The 18781-nt window shown below is 38.3% G+C and overlaps 2 protein-coding genes across 2 annotated transcripts in view; one reads left to right on the forward strand and one right to left on the reverse strand.

The window, feature by feature from the left end:
* Positions 1-8965, forward strand: part of cd36 (CD36 molecule (CD36 blood group)) — a 21396-nt gene extending 12431 nt beyond the window's left edge. Inside the window, exons 2-10 of the mRNA XM_017302689.1 lie at positions 1825-1987; positions 2507-2598; positions 3527-3576; positions 3656-3725; positions 3902-4089; positions 4177-4295; positions 4388-4461; positions 6822-6876; positions 6981-8965. Coding sequence (XP_017158178.1) covers positions 1825-1987; positions 2507-2598; positions 3527-3576; positions 3656-3725; positions 3902-4089; positions 4177-4295; positions 4388-4461; positions 6822-6876; positions 6981-7157 — 988 coding nt within the window. The 3' untranslated portion in view covers positions 7158-8965. The remainder of the gene's footprint in view (positions 1-1824; positions 1988-2506; positions 2599-3526; positions 3577-3655; positions 3726-3901; positions 4090-4176; positions 4296-4387; positions 4462-6821; positions 6877-6980) is intronic.
* Positions 8966-9661: 696 nt separating this feature from the next.
* The window catches only part of sema3c (sema domain, immunoglobulin domain (Ig), short basic domain, secreted, (semaphorin) 3C), a 47917-nt gene continuing 38797 nt past the window's right edge, over positions 9662-18781 (reverse strand). Inside the window, exons 13-19 of the mRNA XM_017302905.1 lie at positions 18029-18117; positions 17511-17552; positions 16690-16847; positions 15174-15241; positions 13138-13268; positions 10598-10906; positions 9662-10488 (exon numbers count right to left, since the gene is read on the reverse strand). Of these exons, the coding sequence (XP_017158394.1) occupies positions 10336-10488; positions 10598-10906; positions 13138-13268; positions 15174-15241; positions 16690-16847; positions 17511-17552; positions 18029-18117 (950 nt within the window). The 3' untranslated portion in view covers positions 9662-10335. The remainder of the gene's footprint in view (positions 10489-10597; positions 10907-13137; positions 13269-15173; positions 15242-16689; positions 16848-17510; positions 17553-18028; positions 18118-18781) is intronic.

Here is an 18781-nt window from a genome sequence, read left to right on the forward strand (position 1 = left end):
TATATATAATTGTGACGGTTAATTCTGATATATGAAAGAGGTTTAGGGCCACTGAAATTAAAAATCAGACTTTTTTTATGACTTTTGAGCTCAGAAGATTAAAGTTTTTTTGTTTTTCAGTGGCACTAATTGTCTTCCATAGACTTATTTAGGTGCAACAATATATATTTGAGACAAAAAGACAACTAGGACCATTAGACAAAATGTTTAAATCAATTGGAAACGTAACAAACGTTGCCAAGAGGATTCAAGTTTATCTTGTTGCTATGCAAACTGTTTTCTTTCCAGAAGCATATGAAGCTTGTTCCACTCTGATATTTGAAATAGAAGGATTTTTTTGAAGGGTCAGTCGGTGTCTACCTGAACAGAAATCAGTGGTGTCCAAACATTTTGGGTCAAAATTACCAAAGTTGAAAGTATTCAGGGGACAACATTTTGTTTTTCCCCCAATAAAAAAAACACTAAAATGTTATTTTTAGTTCTCTTTTTCACGCACAACAATAAATACAATCCAACATTTTACGTTTGGCTTAATTTTTACAGTTATTTAACTTTTTTGAGCTTATTATTTTCCATTTTTTAGGTGTATAATTATTATTTTTTTTATCTATCCAAAGAAATGAATTTAAAAGGCTAACTACAGTTTAAGATATAAACTTGCCATGGAAAATCTCACCATAAAAAGAAATTTGTGCCATTTTTGAATTGCAGTCAGGGGCCACACAAAATTAATAAAAAGGGCCAAAAATGGCCCCCAAGCCACACTTTGAACACCCAACTATTGAGAGTAAGTGTGCAGATGTTCTCATAATTGTGTATGTTGTATCATGAGCAAACAAAACCTTAAAGCTTTAATATGTAGTAATAATTGTGTTTCTGATAGTACAAGGTTCAACGTTTCCATTTTATGACTGTAGACGGTTAAGTGGACAAAACTGGGGTTGTGTACTTTAATTAACAAACCTGACTGAGGCACCACAGCTGTCAGTCAAAACTAATCGTACAACAAACCCTGCTGGTTATTGGTTTATTTTATACAAATAGTATTGAATCCTTAGTTTTGCAAGACAAAGATGTTGAGGATCAGTCGCTGACGGACACAAAAACAACAACAGAAGGTGTTTACAACTGCGGGAGGATCAATTTTGATCTTTTATCTTCGACAGCTGCTTTTATTGACAACAACTTCAGCAGAACAGACGAGGGTTAGACTAAAATATTAATCTAAAAGCGAATTTGAACCCTTGTTATCCATCTGCTCTTTGATCCATTTATCTATTGCGTCTCACAGAGTGGACCTTGTTACACTTTATTCCACCTCGCCTTCTTTTTCCCACAATTAAGCTCCCTGCAAGAAAGGCTTTCTGGATAAGTTTCCTCTCCGCTCTGGTTTGGTTTTGTCCAAAATGAGAGAAAAAAAAACCTAAGGTGGTTTTAATCCCATCCAAAAATAGTTGAACTGTTTTCAGTGGTGAATTGGTCATCCAATAGAGCATTGAATTGCTCGCATGTACATTTTAATAAATCAGAGGTGGTAATTGATCAATGCAAACATTTTTGTTTTTATTGACGGAGCGTGCCCTTTCTTCAAACTTTAATAAGCCTCCAATAATAAGCAGGAGTCTCTGCTTGTTCCCTTCGAGCATCAGAGTCATAAAAGAAGATTATTTTCAGATTTATCTCTCAGGGGAACAAATACCTCTGTGTGCACAACAGCTTTGGATCAAAATGTGTATATTTGTGAGTCGTATTGCCTTGTATAACAATATCTGTTTCTATGCACTGCTTTTCCAAATTGGGGTAATTTTTCTCATTTTTCTTGGTTTTTCAGGGAGCTTATTCAGCGATTCCAACAGAGTTGCATTCCATCGTGGAGACACTGATAAAGACCACCAACTCTTCCTTATTTCAGCGCCGCACAGTCAAAGAGCTGCTTTGGGGATACACAGATCCCATACTAAGAGGAGATGTGGGCTTCTTCTTAGATGTGAGTAAAGACCTAGAAATAAGAAAAAAAAAATCTGGAGAAAGTTGCAAGAAATGCAAAGCTACTGTTAGTTTCCAAACAACTTTCCCTAAAAACTTGTATTTTCCTGGGATGCCTTCCAAAAACTCGCTGAATCGGAGCTGGAAAAAAGTAACAGGCAAGTTTGGAGAACATTTGGTGAAAAAATACCTGGTAATTTCCAAAATAAAACTTGGTCAGATCAAATAAAATTTCACAGAAAGTTCCTGACCAATTCTGGGAAGTTCAGGTTAAGTAATTGGTAAGTTCCTGAAAATATTTGGCCAAATTCTGAGATAAAAAAAAAGTTGAGTTCTTAAAAATTGGTTGTTAAATTTAAAGGGAAGAACAGATTTAGTTCCAGCAAATAAACAAGCAAGTTTCAATCAGGTTGTCAGAAATAACTTGTAGGTTCTGGAGAGAAATTTTCCAGGTTCTTGGTATTGCAGGCTAAATTATTAATTGCAGAGAAAATACAAATGTTTTTTTTCTTCCTCTCAGTACAATAACACATACGATGGCCCTTTCGATGTCTTCACTGGGAAAGATGACATCGCAAACGTGGGAAAGATCGACAAGTGGAAAGAAAGCAAGTCAGTCTATTTAAGGCTACCATTTCCTGTCCACGGAAGTTTTCATGTAACCAAATTGAACAGAAATGTCCAGTATAAAATTGCTATAAAGTGTGCAAGCCAAAGTGATGCCACATACTTTACATCAGTGACATTCCTGCAACCTTTTGTCCTTGTCCTACACGGTTCAATGAAATGGCAAAACTGCTTTGCTAGCATGCAGTCAAGCTCTACGGAGCCCTGCTAATGAGCTAATATTGGAGCCAGGTGTGCTGAAGCAAAGACGCAAATAAATGCGTTACATCAGTAGTTTGAGACCACTGCGTTAGATTCTGCATAGGAAATCTAATAATTAGGTTAGAATAGCTGTATTTTTATTACTATTATGAGCAAAACTTTGTCGATATTCTGCTAATGTGGAAAAAACAATAACGCAGTTGCAGTGTTTTAATTAAATACGATCCGTTACTAAAATCAAACGTGAATACGTTTGTTCACACACGATAAGTAATTAAAAAACATGTCGCACCATTATCATTCAACTACTTACGGTTTTCTTCTTCTTCTTCGTGGTTTGCGTCAATGTCAACATCCGGTTGTTGATCATGTGACTTGTGGGAAGCGGGAAAAGGTGTTTAAACTGCAGTTTTGCCAAACGTAACCAAAGGAAACACCATATGTAGCACTTTTAAAAATATATATATATAAAGTTCTTTTTTATTATATAATTTTTTTGTTTCCATTGAGCAAATTTATTTTCTAAATGTCCAATCCTATGACCAATGGAGACAACCACAGACATGCAGATCAGCTTATTTTAAGATTCGAGTTGATGTAGCCCTATTTTATCCCATACATTGTCAACAAACAACGTAGGCATAATGTACATAAGCGTATATTAAAAAAGTAAGTAAAAATTTATATGTATAATTTATGTTTTGTGCCATAGGAGCTTAAGTTTCTGGAATGATGAATACTGTGATATGCTTAATGGGACAGGTATGTTACATCAGTCAAAACAAAAACTAGACTCCATGTTGCATCTCTATGACCACGTTTTCTTTCTGCTCTTCCTTAGATGCTTCCTCCTTCCCTCCCTTTGTGAACAAGAAGGATCCGCTCTTTTTCTTCTCCTCAGACATCTGCAGGTGATTAATGTTCTGCTGTAGCTGGAGCCACTCATCCGATCTGTTATGTTGGGCATTCAGGCTAAACTTTTACATTTTCCTCTCACACTAGTCAACTAGGTCAGAGCTTTTCAGAGAAGTTGTGTTTGAAATGGTTGTGGAATCTGGAACAGTCCCTCTGGTTCTTGTGACTTCAGGTCTGTGTCAGCCAGCTATGAGAGGACTATGAATCTGAAAGGAATCGATGTGTACCGATTCTCACTTCACGCATTGACTCTGGCCTCCCCTGAGGTCAATCCAGACAACAAATGCTTCTGCTCAAACATGAAGACCACCAAAAATTGCACACTGGCCGGCGTGCTGGATATCAGTGCCTGTCAGCAAGGTTAGTTACTTTAGAAAATACCAAAAACCAGCCAATCCATCTAATTTCAATCTGACATTTAATATTTAGCTTTATGTTTCTGAACAGGGAGGCCTATTTATATCTCACTGCCCCACTTCCTGCATGGCAGTCCATCACTGCGGACCGATGTGCTTGGCTTAAACCCCCATGAAGAGCATCACAAAACCTTTCTGGATGTTGAACCTGTACGAGGAAGTCACCGATCAGCTTTTCTTGTTTTATCTTTGGAAGATCAGTGGTTAATTTTAAGATGAGATTGTTTTTGTTTTCCCACCAGACCTCTGGGTTTACTCTGAACTTTGCCAAGAGAATTCAAGTGAACATGATGTACGGACCATCAAAAGTCATCACGTGAGTTGGTGCTTTATTTTCTTCAACAATTTTGGGAAAGGTTTAATTTTGTGTTTGGTATCCAGGAAGTTGGGAAAGCTTTTTTCCAATCCTCTTCTTTACAACACTCCGAGTAGAGGCACTAGATGAGTTTGTGTACCAACCTTATCAGTATTTACATAATGTAATCACCCTAAAAAAGATTTGCATCATGCTATATTTGTATCAAAAATATCCTTTTAGGTCCCATGATTCTCAGAAATACAATGCATGAACAAGACTGCAGTCTGTAGGGCTCAGAGCATCAAGTTTATAAGGATAAAAGGAAATACTAAGGTAGTTTTTGCCTAGAAAGGAGATTGTTCCTTCTGAAAACCTCCAAATGGGATTTTCAGCACATAATAGCACCACTTCAACTGACTCCTTTGAAAACAGCAACTTCACTCCTTACCTTATCTCTAAGGCTGACCTTGCTAATCAAGAGAAGATAAAAATTTTAGATGCATTAGTATCTGGTATCTCATTAAATTCCATATCTTATCACTATAACTCAGGGTTGGGTTGTAGTCAAACTTGTAAACAGAGGGCTTTGATATTTGGCTAAGCTCTTTCGTTGCCATACCGGATCAATGCCAGCGTTACGGTAGATGAAGCTAAAGGACATTTGAAGCTCTCCCTCTTTATGCAAAGACTGACAGACGTACAGAGTCTTAACTTGTCAAGAGGATGCTGTTGATGTTTTCAAACTCCAGTATCATTGTCCATCCATCCATCCATCCATCCATTTTCTTTACACCCTTGTCCCTCAGTGGGGTCAGGAGGGTTGCTGGTGCCCGTCTCCAGCTAATGTTCCGGGCAAGAGGCGGGGTCACCCTGGACAGGTCGCCAGTCTGTCGCAGGGCAACACAGAGACACACAGGACGCTCGCACGCACGCACGCACGCACGCACGCACGCACACACACACACACACACACAATTAACTAGACAGTCATGTTTTTGTACTGTGGGAGGAAACCGGAGTATCCGGAGAAAACCCACGCATGCACAGGGAGAACATGCAAACTCCATGCAGAAAGACCGGGGCCGGGAATCGAACCCAGAACCTTCTTGCTGCAACCCTCTTTAATTTCAAATCAGCTAGTCGGACATACCTCTTGCGTTGTAGCTAAGGTCAAACTTGGCACGGGATAGTCCATGCTTGACATTTTGGCTTGCCAAATTTTGTGTAGACTTCCTAAAGGTGTAAGCCAATCTTTTGATCCTGTGTAGTTAGCGGCCAACTCTTCAAGGTGCAAGACCAAGCAAAAGATTTGTGCTATGCCATTCGATAGCATCAACATTTCTGAGAAATGATTATATTTAGTTTGTGAAAGCATGGACACAGCATGCCGTTTTAGACAAGAGGTAATTAATGGTTGTGTCATTCCACCACTGGTTAGCGAGGCTCAATGTCTGTGTAATTGGTGGCCAGCTCTTTCAGACGCATAGCCAAACAAAAGATTTGCGCTTATGGTAATGCTATCCTACTGAATAGATTCAACATTTCTGAGAAAAACTACCCCCTGCTGAAGCCCAGTAATATGTTTTGCCTACAGTTCAGCAAGATGTGTCCAATGGGTGTTAAAAGGGTAAAGTTAAGTTCAGAATCAGTACTTGAAGGTATGAATGGGACCTACGTTAGCCAAACTCTAAATATTCCGACATTCCCGGTTGACTCATACTTCTCATTTGGGTTTTTTGTCCTCGTTTGGAAGTAACGATGGCCACCAACTCTAATCCACTGTAATGCAGTGACTGGTTTAAGGCTCGGTGCCTCTCTAATGTCCAGCGCATCCAAGATTCAATACAAAATACCACCTAAGTAAACACATTTCCAAAAATATTCTCATTTTGTCCAAGGTGTTCACCCTGAACACGATTCCCACAAGAATCACAACTGTTGTCCTCCTTGCAGTTTCAAGGCGTGTCTCTGCACCTTGTCCTTGTATGCTGCTGTGAGAGAACATTTATCTCTTTCTCTCTGCCTGCTGTTTGTTGGATCGGGTCAGAGTGAGACTGTGCCAGGACGGCTGCAATCCGACTCAGAGAGAGTGCAAAATTGCTTGCACTTCCCAAACAGGATGCGTGTGTTTGCTTTGTGAATCAGATGGGAAATGATGGGGAAAATGTAATGCTAAAAGCAGGAACGGGGCATTTAGAGGGAAGCAGCTTCAGAGAGTTTTACACGTTAGGAGATAAGAGTTGCTGCAGCAGCAAAATTGAGTGCAATGAACGTCTCGAGTTTCTTTTAAACAGCAAAAACGTATACAGACGGTCTTAAAAATGCATGCACTGACAAATTATACTCTGGACATGAATCGACGAGCTCTTTCTTTGCAGGGTGCTCAAGAAAGTAAAGGACTACACCCTGTTCCCTCTTGTTTGGCTAAACGAGGTAAAGAAAATTTGCACAACGTACTTTGAAGTTTGTGGGTGTAACTTGACAGAATCGGAAGGTGACGTGAATCAGTAATCGTCTTCCGTTCTGTTTTCAAACAGACAGCGACGCTGGATGATGAAACGGCAGAGATGTTCAAGAAGGAGCTCATTTCTCGTATCCAGATGCTGGAGATCATACAGCAGGTGCTCCTGGGTGTCGGTATTGGCGTCTTCCTCCTGTGTCTTCTTGGTTTCTTTATTGTGCGGAGGAGCCATAACAAAAAGGAGCTTGCGTAGTAAATCGCAGGCTCACCAGTTTGTTGCGCATATAACCACAGTGCATTCAAACCGCCAGGCGACATCAACCCTTTTTGATATAGACTTGCAATTTTTTTGCAATCATGTCTTATTTATAATGTCAGATCTCCTTTTATTTGAAAAAGGGAGGAATACTGTGATTTTTTTAACCGCTCAGGAGAGCTGAATTTCTTTGCCAATTCTTGTTTTGATTTGAAACACTGTAACATGAACTGAATCAGGGATTTCTTGAGGGAGAATTAGAAACCCCCCTCAGCTGTCAGGTAAACCCTTTATGTCTCCAGGCAGAGAGAAATGGGTTTATTTGACGCCCTATGACTGAAAGGTAGAAGCGTAAATGTGCATATAGTTTGCTAAACTAGTGTGTTCAAAATGAATAAAAGTCAGAAACAACGTTTTCATGACTTGTCTTGTGTTTTATTTAATGCAGTCGTGACTATAATTGGTAAGGGCTGATAAAGATCATGAGATCATTAGTTGGTTTTATTGATTTGAAATGCCCTTTAGTCAGTTGTTCACCTGAAATTCAAGTTATACACTAATAAAACGTCACGTTGAGGTTGCATGTTTTGATTAAGACCAAACAGAAGTTATGATATGGGGGAATTATTTTTTTGCCATAATTTGAGAGCACACATTTTCAGTCTTGGAAAATGCTCTTGGATTATGGCAGAAAAATTTCCCCATATCTGTGTGGCTACTATCGATTGTAGCAACTAGAGAAACAATGACCTCAGCTTTCCATCCATCCATCCATCCATCCATCCATCCATCCATCCATCTCTATAAACTTATCCATCATGGATAGGTAGATAGGTTGCCACAGGCACACTCACTAGAAGGAAACAAACGCACCAGTATAACGCTTTCATTCTATTGGCTTAGAGGTTGCCAGGCAGTCAAGCTCCAAGCAGGTGGTTCAGCCAATCAGTGCCAAGGAAAATAAATGACACTCCTACATTGGCAGCCGGTTGAGTCAAGTAGTATTGCACCAATTTTAGTTTCCCAAACTACACTTTCTTTTGAATATTTTCAGATTTATTTTAGTTACATTTGGAGTTACATTTCAGAGACATTTGTGATTACTGAGCCTCAAATAGCCCACGGTCCAGTGTCTGAAAAATACAGCTGAAACAAAATAATGACTTATAAAGTGACATAATTTTGTTCGTTTTGTGTTCTGATGTCTTCAGTAGAAATGCAGCTCTTAAAAGATTGAAAATCTTGTAAAATAAATCGATTTATTTTAAATTTTTCACTGACAAATCAGTTTCTTGAAACCAGAACCTCTCAAGCTGATTTTAAAGCAATGTTTTTAAGACATTACATCGAAAGAGGCATTCATGTGCGTTTAGGAAATTAAGTATTAATTTTACTTAGGTGATGGACGGACGGCGTCTTTGTAATCTACATTTTAAGCTAATATAAGCGATTAGCTGTTTGCGTTTCTATAAAGCTGAGCTTCACTTGAACAGATTTATTCAGGCTACAACATTAATAAATACAAATACATAGAATTCATGACAATAAAATTATGCAGAGTTGAAATGAAAAAGTCTGACATGTAAAGCAGAGACTGAATGAGGGAACATGCATGCTGCTTTGAAATCTTCTGAAATCGCAGATGCGGTCATAGCTGGTAAATAACACCAAAGTTATGTACAAAATAACAAAACAATTTTGACCAAACTTGTCAAGAATATTAATTTAAAATATTAAAGACACATAAAATACTTTGTACAAAAGCAATATTTTCTATCTACATCATCTATAGGTTGAAAAAAAAATTTCACAAATGCAAAATGTCTAACCAGACTACCTCACTATGTCTGAGCGACACGGCCTTAACTCCTCACCTCCAAGCTGTTCACTGAAACAGTGAACAGCTGGGTTCAGTTTTTTTAAACTGAACCCAGACTCAGATCAACAGACCATCAGATGACAGCTGGATCATTTTTTTTAGACAGAAATATGGAAGAAATGAAGAGATTTGCAGCTTGGTAACAGTGGTGGACCTCCTGTGCAAAACAAATAGTTAAAAGAATCGATTTGTAGCACAGATTATACATTTGCTGTTTTTGGCGAGTCAGATTTCCTAATTGGTTTTTATGTTTTGCTCCACTTTGCATGACATTCAAAATTTGAGGCGCCATCTCGTTATGATGTGCAACAAACATTTATGTGGGTAAAAAGCTGTTAACAAATGCTTTTATTATTGCAAAATCATTATTTGGAACTGAAAAATGTACAAAAATAATTAGCATTGGGCGATATGGATTTTAGGTTTTACCAATATTTTGTGATAAAAGTGACGATAAAATCCATTTCTTCCTCCTTTTTTTAGGTTATTTTAGCAGTAATCACAAATACTGCTCTTGAAAAATGTGATATTTCAAATTTTTGGTATTTGTTGATACTCTAAAAAAAAACAACCTAACAATCCAAACAATATGCTGGGTTTTTAAACAAAACGTATAGAAATGTATCATGAAAAACTCCAAATTAGAAATTGTTTTTATTGTAGTTAATGACATCTTCAACAGTTATTTGGAAATAAATTTCACTGAAGGTTTATTTTAACTTTAAACTTTACTTTTTAACGCTATGTTGGAGTCTCCAAAGTACCTTTTAAACCTTAAAGTGATCCACAGTGGAGCAGAGTTTAAATATAAAAGAATGAAAACCAAACTGACAGTTCAGCACGGTGGAGGATCTGTAATGCTGTGGGCTCGTTTCTCTTCCAGAAATCCTGGAAACCTCGTTGGAGTGAATGGGTTTTGCTGCAGTTTTTCAATGTGATTAACGAGGACGTTTTATAGATTTTTACCAGGAGAGAAAAAGCCAAAGTTGGGGCTGTAAATATTTATAATAACTATGATTGTAGCATCAGGAACAGAGAAATAAAAGCAAAGTGTGATCTCATATTTGGATATTTCTAATCCTAAAATGCATCCATGTGTCTTCTCAACCTTTTTCAATTACAACAGCAATAGATGAAGGTCCAATAAACGTATTAAAGCAGCTGTATTTAAGGTGAGTGATCCTCTGAGCGCAGAGTTTATCGGAGGAAGTCGCAGCACGTCCGCTTCCTATCGGGTTGTGACGATCAAAGCAAACCAAAAACTCGTGGTTGAAAACTCACAGCCATCTGGTCGCATTACCTCATGTGAGAAATGGATTTTGTGGGATTAAATCTCCCCGAACCAACCTTCTGGTTGTGTTTTGACGTCCGCAGCGGGTCTGGAGCCGCTTTGAAGGGCAGATGAGCGGAGGGAGGCGTGTGTGGCAGTTTCTGCTGCTGCTGCTGCTGTCATGCGTCACACCTCAGGGAGGTGATTGCGTCTGTTGCGGCTCTTCCTCCGGTCCAATAGGGGCCTCAGTTTGGCCAGGTCCCCCCTGAGGGGCCCGGGCGGCGGCGGCTGCTGCCTCTGCTGGAGCTTCTGGAAGTCCTTCCTCTCTTTGCAGTACTGCTGAACGGCCAGGTTCTCGGCGGGGCTGAAGGCGGCCAGCAGGGCTTTGGGGTGCGCGGCGCGGGCCCAGGGCGCCTGCTGCTTGTCCGCCAGAACGCTCACCATGGCGTCGCTCAGCACATGCAGGCGGATCTTGGCCACGGTGCGCTTGAAGCCGTTCTCGGTGGTCAGGCAGTAGTAGAGGCCGCGGTCGGACTGCTGGACGGAGCGGATCAGGAGGCCGTGCTCAGTGGAGAGGACCCGATCGTTCAGCTTCACCTGCAAACACACAAACATGCAGAATTCACTTTTTGAACATTTGCACAATAATCAATTAATTGCTGCAAAAATACCAAATATTACCAAATATGTCTAATCTGGTTTCTGGTGCAAATATCTTATTACATTTGAAATAAGACAAAACTAAAAATTTAGAAGCTTTTTAAAGTAAATAAGTCCTTAATATTGGTGAGAAAGTGCTTGCTCCAGTATTTCACTTACAACATGGGAAATTGTCTTGTTATAAGTACATTTATCTGTCAATGCAACAAGAACATTTTCACCAATATTAAGGAATTATTTACTTAAAACAAGCTTCTATATCTTGCTGAAAAGATATTTTTTAATTAGTTTTGTCTTAATTCAAGTTTACTCAAATATTTAAAGTAGAAATTAGACAAAAAATACTTGGTATGATTCTTTTTGCAGTGCACCTGATAAATTAAAGCACTGATTTAATGTTTTTCTCTCTTTCTATCAAAACTGGTTGATAAAATTCTGGTGTTTTGGTCTCAACTAGTCCCTTTTTTTGAAAGACAATTTTGCTTACCGAGGCTTATTAATTCAACTTATTTGTTGTTTTCTTTATTTATTTTTAGATATTAACAATGTCTTCTAGTTTCAGTGTTAAATTTAAATTTTAAACTAAAATTTAAAGTTTATTGATCTTTGAGAATTTGTTCTTGCATTATTACCAAGATATTACTTGAAAATGGTCTTAAAACAACAACATTATCAATTATCGGAGGAACTTCTGGAACAATTTATTGTCTAGCAATATGTCTCATCATTAAGTCTAGTCAAGCAATTGGAAACCCCCCCAAAACCAAACAACACCCAGTTGTTCTGGCGATACCTTCACGTTTTTTGGTGTCTGGAAAAAGAGCCGTTTCAAAAACCTCCTGTTCGTTAAGTCGCACTGTGGCGGCATGTCAGTGGTTATTATGCTATTTCAGCAGCTGCTGGAAAAAGACAAGTGTTTTGTTGTTGACTCACCATCCAGAAACCACTTGTTGCATTATTGTTGGTTGTGCAGGAGGCTCCATTAATGCTTTTCAAAGATAAAATTACATTTGATTGACTTTAATGAAGCTTTTGGTTACATATTGGTAATTTATTAGAAGTAAAAATGACATAAGAATCACCTTTAAATTATTACATCTAATAATCTTTATATTCAGTCATTTTCTGTCACATATTCTGACAGTTCTCGGTTCAACGCTACATAATTCCCTCCTGATGCTTATGCATTTTAGTTCTAGTTGCCAAAAAAAAAACTTAAACTTGCTCTCCAACTAGGCTAATGAGGGTCTGATTTGCAAACTGATGCACAGAAATAAATGCCCAGATGGACACTTGGGCATCAAAGTGGGGTACCATGTAGACTCTCTGATGCTAAAGCAGGAATCCTTCATTCTAAAGGTCTGATCCATAAAAAGACGAGGAAAGAAGATTAATTAGAACACATGAAGCAGAAAACTTGAGTGATACTTTATGCTTTTTGACAAAAGCCTGGAATATAAGTTGGTGATTTTGGAAACTGTTTTAGAAGCAGTATCTTCTAAAAACAGTTTCTACTGATTTAGATGCAGTATCTTCTAAAAAATAGTCTTGCTTCTTTAAATCTACACCAGAAAACTAATAAATTATATGAATAATACAAATCACAGCTGGGTGTAAGCATTTTTCCGATAGAAATGCTTCTTAAATCAAAATAACTCAGATTATTATTACACAGAGACAGCATGGAGTTAGAGATTATTTGAACATTCAAACAATTCCTACCAGATTTGCACCACAAATCCAGAACAAACCTCCAGAAAACTGCAAAACAGCTGAAACACTGACAAAAACCTACATGGTTAGAGTTGATTTTTGAGCCATAATGACCAACATATTGATGGCACTTGACAAAATGTAATGTTTATTGGTTTTCTCAATTCTTGACTATGTGATGTCTTCTGTATCTTTTGTGTTTATGACGTAAAGCACTTTGAGCTGCCTTGTTGCTGAATTGTGCTTTATAAACAAACTTAATCGACTGATGGATTGATCTAAGGAGGGCCAAATATGTATCAGATACCACGTCATTGAGTGAAACTGCGATGTTGTGTTAATAACGTTGATTGAATCTGAAGATCAGACAGAGGATATTTAATCAGGCACATATTAAACAGCCTTTAGGGCTCCATAAAGGAACGCCGACCGTCGACTTCAAACGTCAGACTGACCTCTTTCCTCCTGTCGTTGTCCCTCTGAATGATCCAGCGAATGGACGCCTGAGGAGACTTTGGAACGCACTCCAGGAAGGTGGTGTTGTTTTTCACGCCATACTGCACCATCTCCGCGGCGTTCCTGTAAGCTGATAAGCACACACACACACTCCGAGTCAGAAGAAGAAGAAGCAGGAAATCTGACTGGAGACTCAGAGATGTTGACATGCAGCTCAGCTTAAACCCCCATTTGAGCGCAAAGTAATCCCTTCGAAGTTTCAAACCAACTCGGTTTCCCATCATGCCGCTCTGCTTGCATTTAAATGCCTCAATCAAAAAGCTGGAGTGGTGACAGAGTTGTGGCTAATTGGTGATTACGCCCATATGGCTCATTCCCCAAACTCTTCATGGAAACGGGGGGGAAACACCTGGGAGCAGATTCTCTGCAGCTGTTTATCGGGATGAAGAGCGAGACATTTGTGCAGATTTTATTTTTATAAAAAGCATAACTGGTAAAAAACGATTTTCTTTTGCAATAAATTAGCAAATGCAGCTTGGTCTGTTTTGTATAAAGTCAAAGTGATAATAACATTTCCTCAATCAAAATGTATTTCTTTTATTTAACTCTTTTGTGCAGAAAACTGGTTGAAAACCAATTAATTAGCTACATGTTTGTGTTTATTAACCAGAACTGTCAGGTGGAGTGAAATGCTGCATTATGTAGCGTTGTAATAAAACATCATTATGTAATAACCAAAAGAAATATATTTTAACAGTTTTGACTTGAACAGCTTCAGGTTAATACAGAGGATTCTGGTTATGAGTCTGAAAAGGAAACAAAATGACTAAAAGTTCAATTTAAATGCGCAAAGGATCCAAAACATGTTTGTTATTAGAGGAACAGGGATGAAGACGAACACAGTTTGTGATGACTTATTACAGAATAAACCACATTATTACTAAAAATAAGAATATTACATATAAAAACAGCAGAAAGCATTGCAAAATACACTTATTACACTTTACCTTGATTATTACGTAATACAGTTTTTATTATGTTTTATTACATTTTGAAGTCTGATTTTGTTACGTAATTCCTTATTACTTATTATCTTATTACAAGGCGATATTACCCCATAAAAATAACTCAAAGATAAACCAAATAGTTTGGATGTTTTCTTTCCGTTTTTCTTTTCCATCTTCAAAACGTTTCTGTGATGTTTACGTTCAGATTAGGAATGGAAAGCAAATGTTTGAACTGTTCTGCTCCAGCATTTTTTTTGTGGTGCGTTTAAACAAAGAAACAGGACAAAATTTAAATACATTTTACAAACAAGACATTAACATACATTGAAAACTTTATGTTGTAGCAAGACTAAGTATTCAAGATGAGCCGATTATTAAATATGTTAATAATCGGCTGGATGGGATGCAATATTTCTACGACGGCGTATTAAGGTCAACGTAGATAGAAAAAAGAAAGTGTAAATTTCCACCAGAAAACTACAATTTTGAGATCTTCTAGAAAGTTTTCTAGAAAAACAAGGGAATTTTTGAGCTTCAATCATGGAAATTTGTCGGTTTTTCTTGGAAATGAACTTCGAAGTTTCCACGTTTTTCTGGAAAATTTCAAAGTTTCAAAAGTAATAAATTTTCAACTTTGAGCTCAGATTTCCAAGTTGTTTCTAGAAAACTTCTGAGATAAATCTGAGCTTTCTGGTGTAAATTTACTCTTTCTTTTGTTTCTATCCACCATGTGATGTTGTACATTAGCAAGATTACACAAAAGAAAATAAATCCCCCATGTCCCTTATGGGGTTCCGTACAAAACACAATCAGATGAATAAAACCCTCCACATTAGTAGGCTTATAAATTGCCGGGAAGACGATAACAAAACTGTTTCTGTCCGTCGATTGAAGACTGTGTGACGATAAAAAATAAATAAATTAGCTAAGGCTTGCTGATTTGTCCTTGTGTGGTTTAAATTAGCCAGAAAACCAGATTTATTTACAATTTAAGTGTAAAAGTGACCTCATAGCAGCTGTTTTAATACCTTTTAAGTTGAATCCTCTACACTGAGTGAGTGGGTTTCCGTGCATTATATCCTGCCTCCTGCTTCTCCTGTAAAAAAACCAAACAATATGAATATAACACATAACTCACAGTGAAAATACACAGTAATGAAAATCCCCCGGTTCTGTGGTAGGAGGTTTCGGTGCCAGAACGACATGAGGAAAATGTGACCATGTTGTTCAGCCGAGTGGCGCTCTCATGCGGAACAGCTTGGCAGAAGGAGCATGTTAACAGCTGACACATTTCAGAGCAGAAAAAAATATAAAAAACACACAGAAAGTTGAGCTTTTTGTTCCGGGTCCAAACTGAACTGGACCCGGGACCGGCTGAGCGGTCCGGAGACGAGCAGCTGGACCTCACAGAGACCGCAGGGGCGTTCGTTTGGAGGTCGCTCATTCCTGACGCTCTGTGTTACGTCTGGGCAGGAAGAGAACGGAAATGAGGAATTTGTGACATCAAGTGTGCGCTGATGGATCATGAGGACAGCTTGTTCTATTCTTGAGTAGATTATGCATCAGCTGCTGACCGCAGTCTGGACCGCTCATTGATTTCATATTTGTTGTACTTATTAATTACAATATTCTCAATAAAAAAGTTATAAAAACACCCAGCAAACCTGTCCACAATCCTTTAACTTTTACACATTTTGTCACTTTGTAATCACAGACTTTTGGGAAATTTTAGGTTACAAATTGAAGCAGGAAGAAGTCCGTCTGTGGTTTGGCAGCATCAGGCTGTGGGAATGTTTTTGAACTGTAATAACTAATTAAGTGACTTTTGAGTTTCTTTGGATTCAGAGAATGCAAATATTAGTCATACTTTTCACATTTTTATTTGTAAAAAGTTTTTAAATCCATTAAATATTTTCTTTACAATTACGCACTAATTGTGCTCCATAGAAGAAACTTCCAGTGAAATACAATGAAGTTAGTGACTCTACTGTGTGAACCTGTGGACTAATTCTGCTCTGATAATGTAATTATGCTCCACCAACATCTCAGTTTTCTTTTGTAAATTCACTTTACATGCAGACACATCTATGGAAAAAAACTTAGAGGAATAAGGAAATATGACTTTTTCTCAAAATGTTCAATATTCTAACTTTTTTCTCAACATTTCGACCTGGTTCTCAATATTCTGGTTTCTTTTTCTCAGAATTCTGACCTCTAAATATTCAGATTTTTTATTTTAAATTCACACTTTTTTTCTCTGAATTCTGACATTTTTCATCAATATTCAAATTTTTTTCCTCACTTTTGATTATTCTTTTCCAGTTGTGTCTTCCATATATACTTACAAAAAAAAAAAATCAATTTTGGTTTTTGTTGAACTTGCTGAATAAATCTAATCCTGATTAATAAACAAAAAACTCAAACATGACTCATGTTTTTGTGTATTTTTTTTTCTTCTTTTGCTCCTTTGAACCTCGTCAGCGTCAGAAAAGCTGCTTCCCTGGATACGTCATCCGCAGCTGCAGAGCCTGAAGCCGTCTCTACCTTTTCCCGGTGGGGTAGAAGCGTGAGCAGCTCAGCCCGTCCCAGGCGCAGTAGGGGTCCCTGGCGAGGCAGCAGTCTGCACAGGCCGAGCCGTAGGCGTGGCAACGATGCAGGGAGACCTGGGAGACCCCGAACTCAGAGCTGACGTACAGCTGTTGCTGCAAAAGCAGACAGTTGAGATGTCAGTCCTCTGTTTGTCTTAATAAGTGACGGCAGAATGAGGCAGAGTGCTGAAACTATTATTTCCTTTGATTTTAGGCTTTTCCCCAGAAGATTTTCATTTTTCATCAATTACACATGGTGAAAAATGAAATGATACGACACCATATTAGGGTCATTATAGAAATCAATTCTTGCCAAAAATGTTGTAGAAAATTTTCTGAGTTTGAAAAGTTGAAACTTGCAAGAAAAAAGTCAAATTTTGTGATTAATATCAGAAATTTTCTCAAAAAACTTGGAGATGTCGGACTTTGAAAAGTTGAAATTTGCTAGAAAAAAATCTAAACATTATTCTATAAAAAAAGGTAATTTCTCTGGTTGAAAATTTTAAAATTTGCTCGAAAAAAATGCTGAAATTTTGGAATTAATCTAAGAAATTCAAAAAAAAAAAAACTTGGAAATTTCAGAATTTCAAAAGTAAAATCTTCAACTTTTGAAAGTCAGAAAACTTTTCAAAATTTCTGAAACTAATCTAAAAATCTCTGGGTCTTCTGGTGAAAATGTATTCTTTTTTTCATCTCCAACAGTGCCAATATGCCGTTGTAAAACAACGCTTCAAACTAAACTCAAAATAAAAGGGAAAATGTTTTTGGGTTCCTTACTTTTTTGGACGAGATTCTCAAATTTGTGACAGGAGCTTGATTCTGGATGAAAAACAACAAAAAGGTGAAAATTAACTTGGTAAAAAACATAAAAAGCCTCTTTACTTACAACCTGATTTTTGAAAGCAGCCATTAAACTAAATTTAAAACAATTGGCACCGTTATTTCCAACTGCTGAGATTATTTTAGCGCAACAACAGAAATGAAATCTAAAATCAATTTCTCCTGGTTTCCTTGAAGAAATATCCTGAGTGTTTTCAGAGCAGATTCCAGAGAGCGCTGCAGCCCAGGTGGCGTCGGGGATCAAAGGAGCCGGAGCGTCGGCGCAGATTTCAGCCAGGATAAAGCAACATGTGCAAAGGGTCAGTCAGGGTAGCAGCCAGACGTCTGTCTGTCTGTGCCAGCGTGTTTCCCAGCAGGCTGTGCTGCATCAGCCTCAGCGGTGCCAACCTGAACCCGTCACCGCTCTGCGTTTGATTTTCAGGACAGACAAGAGGCAGGCGGGCGGGAGTTCAGACCTTAAACACTTCCAGCTCCTCCAGGACCAGGTCGCCATGCAGGGACCGGTTGCTAGGCAGAACGATCACCTTCTGGATCGTCCCTTTGTCTGAGGAGAGAGAGGAGCAGAGGGTCATCAGACTATCTAAAAACAGAAACAGCTCAAAGGTGAAACTGTTGTAGGGCTGATTCACTTTTACCAGAGGATTTATTCAGACCATCAGAGGCTCAGAACGTTTGGTTCATTTCAGATTTGATCTGGTTCAAAGTTTCAGATGTTTCACTTTTTTTGAGTCGATGTGTTTAATACAAAAGGTTCATGATGCAGAGATGGTGGACGGATGGATAGATGGATGATGGACGGATGGATGGATGGATGAACAAAAAGATGGATGATGGATGGATAAAAAGATGGATGGGAAGATATACAGATGGATGGTTGGTTGGTTGGTGGATGGATGGATGGATGGATGGATGGATGGATGGATGGATGGATGGATGGATGAACAAAAAGATGGATGATGGATGGATAAAAAGATGGATGGGAAGATATACAGATGGATGATTGGTTGGTTGGTTGGTGGATGGATGGATGGATGGGAGGATGGATGGATGGATGGGAGGATGGATGGATGGTTGGTTGGTTGGTGGATGGATGGGAGGATGGATGGATAGATGAACAAAAAGATGGATTATGGATGGATAAAAAGATGGATGGGAAGATGGACAGATGGATGGTTGGTTGGTGGATGGATGGATGGATGGATGGTTGG

This window comes from Poecilia reticulata, linkage group LG23 (genome assembly GCF_000633615.1).
Source record: "Poecilia reticulata strain Guanapo linkage group LG23, Guppy_female_1.0+MT, whole genome shotgun sequence".
In the NCBI taxonomy this organism is placed as follows: Eukaryota; Metazoa; Chordata; class Actinopteri; order Cyprinodontiformes; family Poeciliidae; genus Poecilia; species Poecilia reticulata.